Here is a 15,198-nt window from a genome sequence, read left to right on the forward strand (position 1 = left end):
GAGGGGGGGAGAGGGGAGGAGAGAGGGAGAGAGAAACTGAGCATAGATCCCACAAAGATACAAACTAAACAAACAGAAGTCTAAGGAAATTTAGAAGGGAAAGAAACAAAAACCAACAACCAAATTCACTGGTAAAAGACTGAATAACTTTGCGAGCATACAGGTTAATGTAATTTGGTATCAATATGTAACATTAGATTTAGAGCAGCATCATAAGGGTAGATATAGGCAGGAGTGGCAGCACATATCAGGTACCCCAGCACTCAGAGGCTGACACAGGAGGATCAAGAGTTCAGGGATGCCCTGGGCTACATATTGAAACCTTGTAGCCGGGCAGTGATGGCACAAGCCTTTAATCCCAACACTCGGGAGGCAGAGGCAGGCGGATTTCTGAGTTCGAGGTCAGCCTGGTCTACAGAGTGAGTTCCAGGACAACCAGGGCTATACAGAGAAACCCTGTCTCGAAAACAAAAACAAAAAAACAAAAATAAGTAAATTTTAAAAAGCAAGTGCGTGATAAAATTACTTTGAAACAAACATAGAAAAATACAAACATTTGTATTTAAACGTCAAGTTTTACTTTATGGTTAGGGCATTTTGGCAAAGTGAATATATACATTTTTTCCTTATTTGACACTAGCAAGATTAAAAATTTCTAAGCTGGTCCCTGATTTTAAAAGTCATGGTAAAAATAATAAACTAAGAGAACATTTTGGTGAAAAGCTCTGTGCTGATGAACAATGGAGAGTGAGCACTGTTCATGTGGCCACACAGCAAGCACTCCCGAATGCTGTCAACCATCCCCACATACCACTAAGAAATGCTGACTTACATAATCTGTTTAAGTATTTTCCCTTCATTTTTAATCTCATGTGTATGAATGTTTTGCATGCATGCATGTCTGTGTACCCTGTGCATGTTGACCAGAAGAGGGTACAAGATCCCCTGAGACTGGAGATACAGCTGGGAATCAATCTCAGGTCCTCTGCAAGTGTTCTCCTGAGCCATCTCTCTAGCCCCTTTTACAGGATTTGAAGGATATGTATGTATCACTTTTAAACTGAAGACATTCTTTCTTTTCCTTTTTTCTTTTCCCATTTCTTGTGTGAGACAGGGTCTGGTGTAACTCAGTCTGGCCTTGAATTCTTAACTTCCTGTCCCTACTCCCATGTGCTGGGATTACAGGCATGTATCACAACACCTGAGGGGATATATTATCCCTTTGATTTTATCAAACATATAAAGTGTATAGATTTTCTTCAGTTTTCAGAAATCACTTGTCTCTTATTGTAGTTGGAAACATTCTTACCTTCTAAAGATTGGGTTGAAGACATGAAACCATGCACATTGAGACTAGCAGAAACTTTAGGACTTTAGTTTCAGGAACTGAAAAGCTACAATATAACTGAAGGGTCTTTTGAAATCCTTCGTCATTTAGAACCTCTGACAATTCAGTAAAAAACATACTGCGTGAGGTAGTTTTTCAAAGACACTGTATTTAAGTTGCTGTGTTAGTACACAGACATGGGCGACACATAGTTTTATGTTATTACAACTTTCTGTTTGTTTTTGTTGTTGACAGTCACACTATATCACCCTGTCTGGCCAGGAATTTGCTATGTAGACCAGCCTGGCCTCAAACGCAGAGATCTGCCTGTGTGTCTGCCTCCTGAGTGTTAAGATTAGCAGTAAAAAAATACCATGGACACCTGATTACAGTTTCCAATAAAAATAAAAAATGTAGGGTCTGGGGTGTAGCTTAGCAGATAGACTGCCTCATATGCACAGAGCACTGGGTATAATCCCCACATCACAAAAAACAGGAGAGTAATGGTGCAAACCTGGAGTCTCAGCACTTGGGAAGCCAAGGCCGGAAGGTCAGAAAGTCAAGATCACACTGAGCTACATAGAAGGCAAACTTGGTCAACATGAAGTTGTTTCCCCAAAACAACCTTTTAAACTAAAAAAGAATACAACTACTGAACAACTTCAGAAAATGTATTCTCCTTTAGTTAAATATGAAGACATTTACATTTTTAAATAACATTTTTTAACTGTGATGGTGTAGGGACACATGCTTCCAATCCCAGGACTCAGGAAGCAGAGGCAGGCAGATCTCTGAGTTGAAAGCCAGCCTGGGCTATACACAATAAGAATCTGTCTCAAAAAAGAGATATGATGTAAATTTAATCTAAAAGTTCTTAAAAATTTACTATTACTTTTCTTTTCCTTTCTTTCTTTCTTTCTTTGTTTCTTTGTTTCTTTCTTTCTTTCTTTCTTTCTTTTTTTTTTCCGAGACAGAGTTTCTCTGTATAGCCCTGGCTGTCCTGGAACTCACTCTGTAGACCAGGCTGGCCTTGAACTCAGAGATCCGCCTGCCTCTGCCTCCCAAGTGCTGGGATTAAAGGTGTGTGCCACCACTGCCCGGCTATTACTTTTCTTTAACATAAAATTATTCACATCATATCCAAAGAGATTATAAAAGGTAACCTCATGAAGGAGGTCAGGTTTCAAGCATCTTCACAGGATTTTAGTCACGTGTACATCATCATCTGTAGGTTTAGACTCAGACTTTAAGAAAGGCGATACCTGAATGACCCACTGTCGATGCTGCCAGGCATGGTAATTCTTTGCATCCTGATTAAGAATATCTGCAATAAACTCAAGCTCTTGAGAAGGATCTTTCAGCCATTCCACTAACACTCTTCTATGGTGCCTGCCAAAGAGAAAGGGAAAGTGGAGGTTAACCCAGAGAGAAAGGGAAAGTGGAGGTTAACCCAGAGAGAAAGGGAAAGTGGAGGTTAACCCAGAGAGAAAGGGAAAGTGGAGGTTAACCCAGAGAGAAAGGGAAAGTGGAGGTTAACCCAGAGAGAAAGGGAAAGTGGAGGTTAACCCAGAGAGAAAGGGAAAGTGGAGGTTAACCCAGAGAGAAAGGGAAAGTGGAGGTTAACCCAGAGAGAAAGGGAAAGTGGAGGTTAACTCAGAGAGAAAGGGGAAAGTGGAGGTTAACTCAGAGCTAACATCAGGGCACTAAGTGAGGTGAAAGGGAATTCAGGAGACACACGCTCACCCCCAATTCCCAAAGCTAGCAGAAAGGTTAAGAGTGCCAGAGGGTTGCCAGGCACAGTGAGAGATTGTATACAGCCAGGTAACTAGGGCACAGGTCTCTCAAACCAGACCTGCAACTACAGCAATCTTCTCAGAGCTCAGGCTTTTGTTCAGTAATTCTGAAGCACTGGATATGGGCGAATGAGAGCGGATGTGATACTAGTGCACACATTCTAATGAGTCTCTAGTTAAACCAGTCTGCTGTCATCACTATGCTCAGATTGTCACCATACGTGCAACTCTTCATTCTACCAGTTTGTAAGCAGAATTTACTTCTGCCCTAAAAAATGTGTAAATAGGACAAGTTACAGTTCTGTCACAAGACAATTCCTGTGTTAGAAAAATCCCTTTTTATACTGTGTTCCATTTTCACAATTTTCCTTACACACACTGGAAATTAAAACTGTACCATGAGGCGTGGTAGACAGCCAGCAGTGGAGCATTCGCCTACTGTGTGACGCTAGGCTCCTCCCATACGGCCAGGAAACAAACACATCCACTGAGGTGACACAGTGTTATTAGTCTGACTAGGCCAGTAAGACTGTGAGCTGCATGGTGTGTGAACGGTGCTCAGGAGCAGGAGCGCCATGAACAGGAGACTCTAATGCTCAGGTAACACCAACACCACATAATATGAAGAAGGCAAGATATCATCAGTGCGAAAATTCTAGAAAGAAGGATTTCTAAATTTACTGTTAAAACTTTCCAAGTCATTGAATACTACTAACATTTTCTTTTCCCAGGTTTTTAGGTAAGTTTTACCAAACTGATTTCTCATAACACAATATACAATATTCTCCTGATATTCTATGATTTAAAGCCTTTTCAGAGAGAGGAATAGTTTACAGCATAGTTTCACAGTGAGAAGTTAATAAAGATCAACTAGTTAGGATTCGGGGTTTGCACTGCTCATGTTACATTAGAATGAAGGGCAAGCATGCAGGTGATTCCCACGGAAACCCTTCTGAGTGCCCCGCTCAGCAGCTGCCATGGTCGCTCGGACTGCTTCTCCTAACACAGGGATTAAGGAAGGTGTCTACAGCTGCTTCTCAACCAGTGACCCCTAACCAGAAAGTTATTTTTGTTGCTACTTCATAACTAATTTTGCTACTGTTACAAATAGTAAGGCAAATGTCTGACATTTCTGATTCTTTTAGGTGACTCCTGTAAAAGCACTGTTCCACTCTCAAAGGGTCACAGCCCACAGGCTGAGAACCACTGCCCTGTGGTCAGCACACATCGGTATCAGAGTTCATAAGGCCATACCCAGGTTTGTGGTCATACCCTGCCTGTGTGTCAAGGACTCCTGAAAAGTGCTGTCGTCAGATGGAGTTCTATGTGTGTCCCTGAGTGCATGGTTCTCTTGCACTCTTCTACTCAGAACATTTCTCTTGCTTCAGAAGCCTTCCCCATAGGCTGCTCTCGTTTCCTGCGCCCATGGCTCACTCACCCCCACAGCATTCAGGAGGAGGGCCAGGGTTCTACTACTCAGACCACCATCTCAGTGACGCATGCTAGCTGAACTCGTCCTTCCTTTTCCCTCCTTTTCTGCTTCTGTTCCGCTCTCCCATCACAGAATCTCTACATTATAACCCACACTCTCTGCTACACAACGAAAAACCCTGCTGCCATGTTTTTACAATGATCTATAAAAATAGCAGGCTTTTATTCACTCTCATCTTTAGACTGGTACTAGTTCCCTGTATCTACAAGACTAATAAACATTTTAGTTACATGAATATAAAGTATCAAATATAAGAAAGTTATTTTATAGTAACTAGGAATCTAGTTACTAGAAATCTAGAAAAATCATTTTCAGATTTTTCCCAATCTTACTGCTGCTCTAAAAATCAAAACTTACAATCCTACGAGGCGGGTAACAGTCTGAATGTAAAGTACTCAAGCGATAAAGAAATCTCAGCTCCCAGTGCCAAATGCTACAGCAGAGTGACATTTCCTTCCTGCTTGCCTCTTACCAAACTTGATAGTTTTTGGGCTGTTCCTCAATTATTGTAGTGATGTAGTTCATTTCCTCTTGTAGATCCTTTTGAAGCGATCTTAAGAGAACTCTCCGAAAATGCCTACAGCAAAACACCAAACACCCAACATCTCATTACTTCACACAAGTTGTCTAGAAAAAATGTCAAATAAAGCTGCAAGACAGGAATACAATACACAGACAATGGTCTGGTTCTTACTTCTTATGGGTAATGCCTTAGCAAGAGCTTATAACCAGCCACATTCATACATCCAGGACTGGAAGAATGGAGCAGTTCATGTGTAAACAGAGAGGCCCACAACACATGCACAACACAAGAAGTAAAGTATTGAGCTTCAAGGAATGGGAAGATGAGTAACTAAAGTTTATTTTCAGGTAATATTCTGGATCCTATAGTAAAAAAATAAAACTCTTCCTTTTCTATAGAATACAGTTTAATACTATATAATAATTATATTACAAACATTATCAAAATATTGTAGTCAGAACCACTGTCAAAATGTTACTTACACATATTAAAGGGTGTACTGGCACATCCCTTCAATCCCTACCCTCAGAAAGCAGAGGCAGGTAAAACTCTGGAATTTGGACTAGCCTATATAGAGTTCCAGGCCAGTCAGGGCTACATAGTGAGATTAGGTTTCCAAAAACAAAATAAAATAAGACAAACAGAACAAAAGAAACAATGACAACAACAACAACAAAAGCAATCAAAGCTAACCTTGGGGAGGTTTAACATGCAGCTAAGAGTCAATTGAGAAGAGGACAAGAGAGAAGAACACATAAACTACAACTTACAAGAGGGCTGGGAGATGGCTCAGTGGTTAAGGGGGTTAAGTTTCAAACCCAGGACAAGCAGCTGAGGTGCCTATTTAATATATCAAACAGATTTGGCCTCCAGGCTCTCCCAGCATCCCTCAGTCTCTACCTATTACAGGGTATGGCTAGCATATCCCACCCTCTACCATAAACCTTCCAGTTCAAGGTCTGGGCTGGCTCTTCCCTATGTAATCCAGACATTTTGGTCACTTGTTCTCTCTGCCCCTCACTGTTTCTGCCCCCTCTCTTCTCTCTGTCTGTTTGGTGACTTCTTCAGCCTGGCCCTGAAACTCGTGAATTCACCCGGGAGCCATTCCCAAATAAACTTGCTTTTACACTTTGAATCCAGCTTGAATTGGCTTACTATGTCAGCAGAGGAACCTAGTAAAGAACACTTGTTCTTACGTGGGTTCAGTTCCACATGGTGGCTTATAGCTATCCTATAACTCCAGGTGCAGGGGATTCCACTCTCTCCTCTGACCCTTGAGGGTACCAGGCATGCATGTTGTACACAGATATACATGTAAGCAAAACATTCAAATATATTTTTATTGTTTTAAAAAGGGGGTTTAAAGAGGAATGGGAATTTTCCCCACAACTGAGGTTAAAAGAAAAAGGAAACAGCAAAATTCTGAAGGATTTTGGCTTCCACTGTAGAAGTTAGTAAAGTCAAAGGCTTTAAGACAAAAAAACCTTTTAAATTAATCTAAACTTAAAAGCCAAAGTTTTCAAGCTGTATATAGACATTTTGCCTGCATGTACAATAATCTCTACAGCACATGTGCACACTGGCCTATACAGGCCAAGAGGACACAGGGTTACAGACAGCTGTGAGGACCACGGTGCTGGGAACTAAATCTAGGTCCTCTTTAGGAATAACAAGCAAACCTTGGATCCCAGTAGAGGCCAACAGAGCTAGGAGCTTGAGCGCAGCCTGGTCTACAGAGTGAGTTCCAGGACAGTCAAGCCTACACAGAGAAACCCTGTCTTGAAAAACCAAACCAAAGAACAAAAAAAACAAAAGCAACAAGTGCTCTTAACCACCGAGCTATCTCTCCAACCCTATCTTAAACAGTTTTACCCACACAATCTTTTCTAAGTTCTCTTCTGCTCAAGGTTGTGCTCTGTAAAAATGAGAAAGTAAATCAAGAAAAGAGTTGGGTGGTGGTTCATGCTTTTAATCCCAACACGGGGGACAGGGGTAGGGGTGTGTGTGTGTGTGTGTGTGTGTGTGTGTGTGTGACAGACACAATAGTAAATGACAGAGGATTTATACAGCCTGAAGAGATACCAGAGTAACACATTTACAAGTTACAGAGCCTGGGAGTGAATTACTTCCCATTACATAGGAACGTAAAGCACAGACCCAGCAATCTCAGCTGGACATGCACACAGCTCAATAGCCAGCATGCCTGCCAGCACGGACGCTGCTGGGCACACAGGAGCATCACGTCTTCCTCAACTATCTACTAAGTTTAAGGTCAACCTGGGCTATATTAGAGTCTGCTTTAGACAACAAAAATGGCCTGGTGAAGCGGCTTAGAGGGGAAAGGGGCATGAGAGCAATCAAGTCTGAAGACCGAGTTCAATTCCTGAGCCCCACACTGTGGAAAGAACTGACTCCCAAAGGTGCTGTGATATGTATGTGCATTGTACACATAGACACAAATATAAGTTAAAAAAATGAAAACAACATATTCTCTATTAAAGGACATGTAATTATCCCGTGAGACACAGAGAGCAGGAAGCATAACTCATTTGTGGTATAAAGAAGCACAGCTGACTCTGCATCTTTCATAGAAAGAATTATGTCAACTATGCACAAATAAACAGTAACACAGTGTTATCTGGTACACAGAAGTCAATTCAAGAACATGGGAATGGGGTTCTGGTAACAAAGGACTGGCACAGAGACTGCTGCTCTCACTCAACAGACTCCAGGGCAAATATGTCAACTGTTATTTTGATGAAAATTAGAGTACAGTTAAAAAAGGTGTCACCTGGACTCAAACCTAAGACCTGCCAGCAGTAACTGTTAATGGAGTCCATTACTTACCACACTGTATAGTTGGCTGCGTTTAACTCAATAGCGTCTCGGGTGAGCTTAAAGGCTCGCTCGCTTCTTTCATCGCGCTGCAGAACAGCTCGGAAGTAATCATACACATCTCTAACTAGAGACAGAATACACAGTGCATGAGTCTCACTTTCTGCTTAACACTAGAACCACAGTATAAACCCCACCACACATTTATGTGGTCTTTGCATGTGATTATTTACATACCAAAAAGTACAGTCAAACAGCTGGGTGGCTGGACTGTTTTATTGCTGTAGTAACTTTGTGGAGAGAGTATCTCGTGCGTACTAGGCTGGACCCAAACTTGCTATATAACTGAGGCTATCTTTGAACTCCTAATCTTGATTCCCGAGTGCTAGGGTTACCACTGTGTACGTCAGCAAATACAAATGACAGTCAGTACCACTCAGACAATGCTCAATGTCACAGATATAACACATGAGCTATGCATGCTTACCACATGTATTATAGGTTAATGCCAAACTAAATCTCACAAATATCTTATGTAAAATTCATGTTGTAACAGATCTAAATAGGAATGGTTATAGGGATTATAAGTTTTAGTTTTAATCTATTTCTCTCTGACCAACATCTCTCTCTTTAAAAGAGACTTATTTTCACTTATGTGACTGTGTGTACTGAGGTATCCATAGAGGCCAGGAGAGGGTGTCCCCTGGAGGTAGAGTTACAGGGACTTATGAGCTGCCTCATGTGGGCACTGAGGAATGAGCTCAGGTCCTCTGCTCTTAGCTACTTAGCCATCTCTTTGGCACCTACCTTATGCCATCTGCTGGAGAGAGTCCAGAACAGGCAGGAGAAGCGGCTCTCGGAGGGCTAAAGACACGGCTAGCAGTTAAGAGCACTTCTGTCCCTACTGAGGACCTGGGTTCCGATGGGGTTTGGTTACTACCGATGGAAACATTCCTGTGTAAATATTTCTATTTCTTCTACAAATACTTCATGGAAATATTTCAGGAAACATTTTCATGTAGTTATATACTCTGAAAATTTCCTTAATAGAGTATTTTATTTTACAGCTAATCTCATAATGCCTTCATCACAATAAGAACTAAATATTATTTTCTTTGCTTATCTCTTTTTCCCCTGAGAGATGGATGATGATCTCTCCTGACCAGAGACAGTCTGCTTGCTGTTTTTCTGGGGATCAAATCCAGGGGCACTGCATATACCAGGCAAGTGCTCTACCAGAGCTACATCCCTACCCAAAGATTATCGCTTACATTTGCATATGGCTTATTTATTCTTGTTTCAGAACATCACTTCACCGTGAATTTATTTTTATATTCGTTAAGATATGAGGTATATCAATAAGATATAGGTATGTTTTTATCTAAACCCACAGCCAACAGGACAAAGCCTTTGAAGGAAACATGCAAACACTCTTTTTAGTCACACACTCAGGCCTGCTTTCAGTGCTTGCGACCTTCTTCTTTCTGTACTAGTAGGACATATTAACTGTTTAGTACTACATTTTCATATTGATATATGGCAACCCCCATACCATTGTTCTTCCTTTTAAAACATTTGTGACCATGACTTCATAATCAGTAAATCAATCAATAAAATGATTTTTGCAAAAAGAAATGATCTTAGAAAACAAAGCATTAACTGGGAGTAAAAAATTTACACATGGAAACATACAAACACATAAAATTCCAAAACTAGCACTTCATCTATTCACCCTTGCCTAGAAGAACAAGCAACATCTGCAGGACCTCCTCGCTATAGCAGAGCCCACATTCATGGTAAGAAAAGGCTACTTTGTTAAAGAAAACATTAATCAGTACATATATTTCAACAGAGGCGGACACTACACAGCTAAAATATATTTGAACAACTAAAGCTTATTCTAAATAAAACAGTAATTCATCTGTTATACTTTAAAAGCATAAGCACACAACAGCCATTATGTATTGTAATGTAACATTCATTGCAGTGAGTATTTCCATCTCCTGAATAAAACAGAAGACAAGTGACAAAGAAAACATTAACTCACCAAAGTAATTCAGGTTCTTATTAAACAAAACCTCTCACTTTTCCTACTATATAGTTGTAAATCTCAACTCTGTTACAAGCACAACTTACAGAGAATTTTCTAGTAAACATAAACTTACACTTCTCACTGTAGATGATCTGGACCACTGGATTGGGGCCATCGTTCTGGGGCACTGGGTCTATGTCAGCCCACTCTGCCCTGTCTCTGAAACAGACATGTTCCCCAGGATTATACTCAAACATGTTACAAGAGAAACAATTCTGGTGCTTTCTTCGTTTTTATTTACATTTGTTTTTAATCGGTAACAATCATCCAATCAAATGGAAATCTTAATATAATGGTTGGATTTTTCCGTGCAAACCTCTGCCACTTTGTTTCACATATTGACATTTTAAAAATAGAAACCATTTTTGGACTAAGAAAAATGAATAAGGAGCTGGAGACATGGCTCAGCAGTTAAAAGGACTTGTTGCTCTTACAGAGTGACAGAGTTCAGTTCAAAGCACCCACATAGAGATTTGTAATTATAATTTCAGTTCCAGGGAATCTAATGCCCTTTTCTGAACTCTTTGGGTAGTGGAGCACATGAGCAGAGACAGACACCCAGGCACACACATACAGTAAAATACTTTTTTTTTTTTTGCTTTTCGAAAACAAGGTTTTCTCTTTGTAGCCTCGGAACTTGGACCAGGCTGGCTTTGAACTAACAAGAGATCCACCTGCCTCCGCCTTCCAAGCACTGAAACTAAAGGTGTGTGCCACCACCATCTGGTTTAAAACGCCTATTTTTAAAAAGATAAAAATAAGGAAAAAAACAACCAACCAAACAAGAAAAAATTAATAAATTAATAATTTCAAATTTATGGTGTGGCAAAATGTGGCCTTCTAGAAAGTATCCAAGTTTTAACTTAAAAATTAGCCTCACTCATTCATTTAGTAAGATTCTGGAGATTGTATTATTTTAAAAACATGAATTTTAGTAGAAACTAACCTTTTAAACTCAAATTAGGACTGGGGATATATCTCAGGAGGTGGAGTATAGGCACAGATTTCTAGGTGTGACACCTCAACACCCCCCACCCCCAAAAAAATCAAAGGAAGCATTGCGAGTTGTTACTAGAGAGGTGGCCTAACAGGCAGAGGGACGGCCTGGGATGTGAGACAATGCTTGCCTAGCATGAGTGAGAGAAGACTCTGGAATCTGACAATTGTCTAAACTGGAACATCACCTTTTCAGCTTCCTGTGTGAAGTCGTTAATCTGCCTGCATGTCGGTTTCTTCACTTTATAAGTTCTAGTCAACTTTGGAAGGCATAACCGACTATGAGTACTTTGAGTCCTTAAAACCTGCACATCACATTGTAAGCATGTTAACAATCCAGAGAACAGTCTCCAAAACTACAGTATAACTGAAACAACAGGCGCCGTGGAGACTTCCAGGAACTGCTCAGTGTGACCAGCCTCTACTTATATTCTTTTCTTTTCTATACCAATCAGTTACTGACAGCATACATTTGTGGTACATGGCTAACCTTGAGACTGCATCCCTTATGTAAGACTGTAGGGGAAAGTATGACCTGCTAATGGATATAAAACCTATAATCTGGAGAGAGGCGTGGTAAACACTGTCATTTGGTCCTCGGGAAATCAGACAGCCATCCGAAGAACATAATTCACAAATCAGAGGAAAGTTCTGAGAGCTATGGGACCCCACAAGCAATCTCAAGTCATCCAACTGCAGAAACCTCTGCATAATGCCTTTCACTCGTTCACGAAAACATGGTAAATGAGTCATCTCAAGAGTTTAGGTAGAACTACAGAAAGCAGTTAAGGACTTTCTGACAAGAAACTAGGGAACATGGAAAGGACAGAAGGGATGAGCTCAGTGGCAAAGATGAAGGGAAGGCAAAAAAGTTCTCTCCAGTCAGCAGAAGGCATGCAAAGGCCTGATGGAGGCGTTGGTCAAGAGCAAATCCGGCCGCTTAAGTTAAATTATTCCGTAGCGAGCTGTCAACTGGGCACCTTTCCGATGATGGACGGCTATGGGCAGGGCAGCAATGCGGGGCCACGGAAGTGTCACCGCACCCTAGCTTCAGAAGAGCGCCGCCGCAGCCAGCCGGCACCCGGGGCTGCGCGGACTCGGAGGGCGCCCCCGTCCGCCCGGCTGCGGCGTAGCTCGCACTCAACCCCGGCCTCGAGCGCCGCGGCCCGCGGGAGGGCGTTACCTGTACAAGACATAGGTGGGCGAGTCCAGGCTCAGAAACCCGTCGTCCATGGGGGACGCCGCCGCTTCCCCGGCCTCGGCCGCCATCTCTTCCTCCTGCGGCTGCTGTGCTGGCGGCGGGGGAGGCGGCGGCGGCGGCTGCTCTGGCTGTCCCGGCTCACCGCCTGGCGCAGATTCCCCGACCCCCTCGGTGGCCGCCATCTCGCCTCCGTCCGCGGCAGAGGTGGTGGTGAGGCCCCGCCCCCTCCGCGGCCCGCCCCGCCCCCGGCGTGGCCCACTTCCGGTTCCTCGGGTCCTACCATAGAGGCGTGGGGTAGAGGGCCCGGCCCGGAGGCCTGGCCAGGCTACCTACCGCTGTCGCGGCTGTGGTTCCAGGGGGCCCTTCCCGACTGCAGGCTTTCGGAGGCCTTTGGATGCTTCTTGACAATCGATGGTATTTGTTGTTGTTTCCTTCTTTGGGTAACTTTTCTATTTCTTTGCTTTTGTTTCTTTTTCGACGCTCGGGATGGAACCCGAAGACTTGCACATGCTAGGCATGTGCTCTACCACCGAGCTGCACCTCCAGTCCCCAGCCGCCCCTTCTTCTGGACTGTCTTAGGAGTGTGAAGAATTGCAAACGGTGCACAGCCAGCCACCTCTCTTCCCCCTCAGGGTTCCACTTTAACCTTGAAAGGACTTTTACATTTTTTTCACACTTTACATGTTTTTCAATGCTAGGAGTTTATGTAAAGCAGCATTTTATTAATGGGTGTGTGTGTGTCTTTGGAATTAAATTTGGATTCTGTGCGAGTAATACGCATGCATGTTATACATAATGGAAGCTCCTTTCTAAATATTATAGGGAACAGATATATTCAGTTAACAAATATTTACTATCAAATAGGCACTGGGCTCATTCGCAGCAGTGCAAAAACCAAAGTGTCTGGTCATCGTATATTCTAGGGAAGGTTCTTAAATCAGGACTGATTATTGAGGCAAAGTGGAATAAAAGAGACTGGTGTCTTTAGAAGCATATTGTCCTTTAATTAGAAAAAAACCCCACAAAGATGGCCATGGGGACTTAGAGGTTTTTTAATAGGGTAGAAAAGGAACTTTTGGGATCCCAACAGAAGTTGGTATGTGATCTTAGCAGAGGTTTCTACACATCCTAACAGCCCACAGGTGTTATCAGTCAAACTTTTCTGTCCTGAGTTTCTCAGCGCAGCTGTGCTAGTGATCAAACCCAGGAAATGCTATTGACCTCCACCGTTCGAGTACTAATCTTCCCTGCCAAAATAAACAAAAAGTGGAATATATATATATAATTCTAAAGATTAAAAAAATATTATTGGGCTGGAGAGATGGCTCAGTGGTTAAGAGCATTAACTGCTCTCCCGAAGGTCCTGAGTTTGGATCCTAGCAACCACATGGTGGCTCACAACCACCAGTAATGAGATCGGACACCCTCTTCTGGTGTGTCTGAAGACAGCTGCAGTAAACTACAACAGAGCGAGTGGGGCCGGCAGAGGTCCTGAGTTCAACAGCAGCCACACACATGATGGCTCACAGCCATCTGTACAGCTACAGTGTACTCATACACATAAAATAAACAAACTAAAAAAAATAAAAGAAATGCTAGTATCGACCCTCACCGTTTGAGTATTAATCTACACACCCACCCTGCCAAGATAAACAAAAAGTGGAAAACCTACACTATATAATTCTATAACATTAAAAAAATATTATTGGGCTGGAGAGATGGCTCAGTGGTTCTTCCCAAGGTCCTGAGTTCAAATCCCAGCAACCACATGGTTGCCCTCTTCTGGTTTGTCTGAAGACAGTGTACTTACATATAATAAATAAATTTAAAAAATATTATTTATTCATTATTTGTCTATGTGTGTGTTTGAGTTACGTGCCAGAAGGGAGCATCCACCCTTGGGGGAACTTTTAAGGAGTTCTCTTTGTTCCCTCCCTTAAGACCTTCCATAGGTTGGGAACTAGGGTTGAATAGATTTGTGTTTTCCAGTGCAACTGAAAGTTGTATTTATCTGAAATGTATTTGGTATATGTCTATGACAGAGGAGCTCTTCCTCTCACTCACATCCTTATCTAATGATATCCAGGAGGCACATAGGATCCAGGGGAGCAGGACCTCAGCAGTGGGGACTTTGAAATGCCTAGGGTGAGGCTATCCTGCTTTGATTGCATTTCAGTTTGCTTAGACAGTTCTCAGCTCCCTACCCTCCTCCCTGCAATGGTCACATCTGCCTTGACAATATGTTTGGGATTTCTATGGTCTAGATGTATCAAAATAATTTAAACCAAAATAAGTAAACCAAAATAAGTAAAAAAATATGTCAAAAATAATTGACATGTTATATCTAAAATACTATGCTCTGCCAGGAATAAACAATTTAGGTTACTCTGACTCTTATCTAACATTGATGTAAATTATGGTCTTTGCAGTTTTTGACTTTAAGAACTCTATATCTCCTAGCATGGGCACCAAGAGACTTTCAGAGGCATAAGCCTGCTCTTGGTCTGACATCGATTAAAAGGACTTAAAACTTTTAACTGGCTTAATCAGCATGGTTGTTAATAACTGTCTTTCATAGATCATCACAGTTTGGATGAGAATGGCTTCCATAGGCTCATGTTTGAATGCTTCCTCTCCAGCTAGTCCAGCTATTTGGGAAGGATTACGAGGTCTGGCCTTGTTGGATAGGTGTGGTCTTGTTGGAGGTATGTCACTGGTGATGGGCTTTGAAATTTCAAAAATCCCACACCAGGCCCAGTGTGATGGTTTGAGTGAAAATGCACCCCCATAGTCCAATAGGGATGTGTGGCCTTGTTGGAAGGATGCCACTTGGGGGCGGGCTTTGAGGTTTCAAGGGCTCAAGCCAAACCCAGTGTCTCTCTCTCCCTGCTGCCTTCCTGAACTCTCAGCTTCTCTCCAGGACCATGTCTACCTGACGA

At 42.2% G+C, this 15,198-nt stretch overlaps 1 protein-coding gene across 1 annotated transcript in view; it reads right to left on the minus strand.

Annotated features, from left to right (window-relative positions):
- Positions 1–12,497, minus strand: part of Fnta (farnesyltransferase, CAAX box, alpha) — an 18,146-nt gene extending 5,649 nt beyond the window's left edge. The window contains exons 1-5 of the mRNA XM_031339410.1: positions 12,242–12,497; positions 10,136–10,221; positions 7,983–8,097; positions 5,085–5,189; positions 2,590–2,716 (exon numbers count right to left, since the gene is read on the minus strand). Of these exons, the coding sequence (XP_031195270.1) occupies positions 2,590–2,716; positions 5,085–5,189; positions 7,983–8,097; positions 10,136–10,221; positions 12,242–12,441 (633 nt within the window). The 5' untranslated portion in view covers positions 12,442–12,497. The remainder of the gene's footprint in view (positions 1–2,589; positions 2,717–5,084; positions 5,190–7,982; positions 8,098–10,135; positions 10,222–12,241) is intronic.
- Between the last annotated feature and the right edge of the window lie 2,701 nt (positions 12,498–15,198).

This window comes from Mastomys coucha, unplaced genomic scaffold, assembly GCF_008632895.1.
Source record: "Mastomys coucha isolate ucsf_1 unplaced genomic scaffold, UCSF_Mcou_1 pScaffold22, whole genome shotgun sequence".
Classification (NCBI taxonomy): domain Eukaryota; kingdom Metazoa; phylum Chordata; class Mammalia; order Rodentia; family Muridae; genus Mastomys; species Mastomys coucha.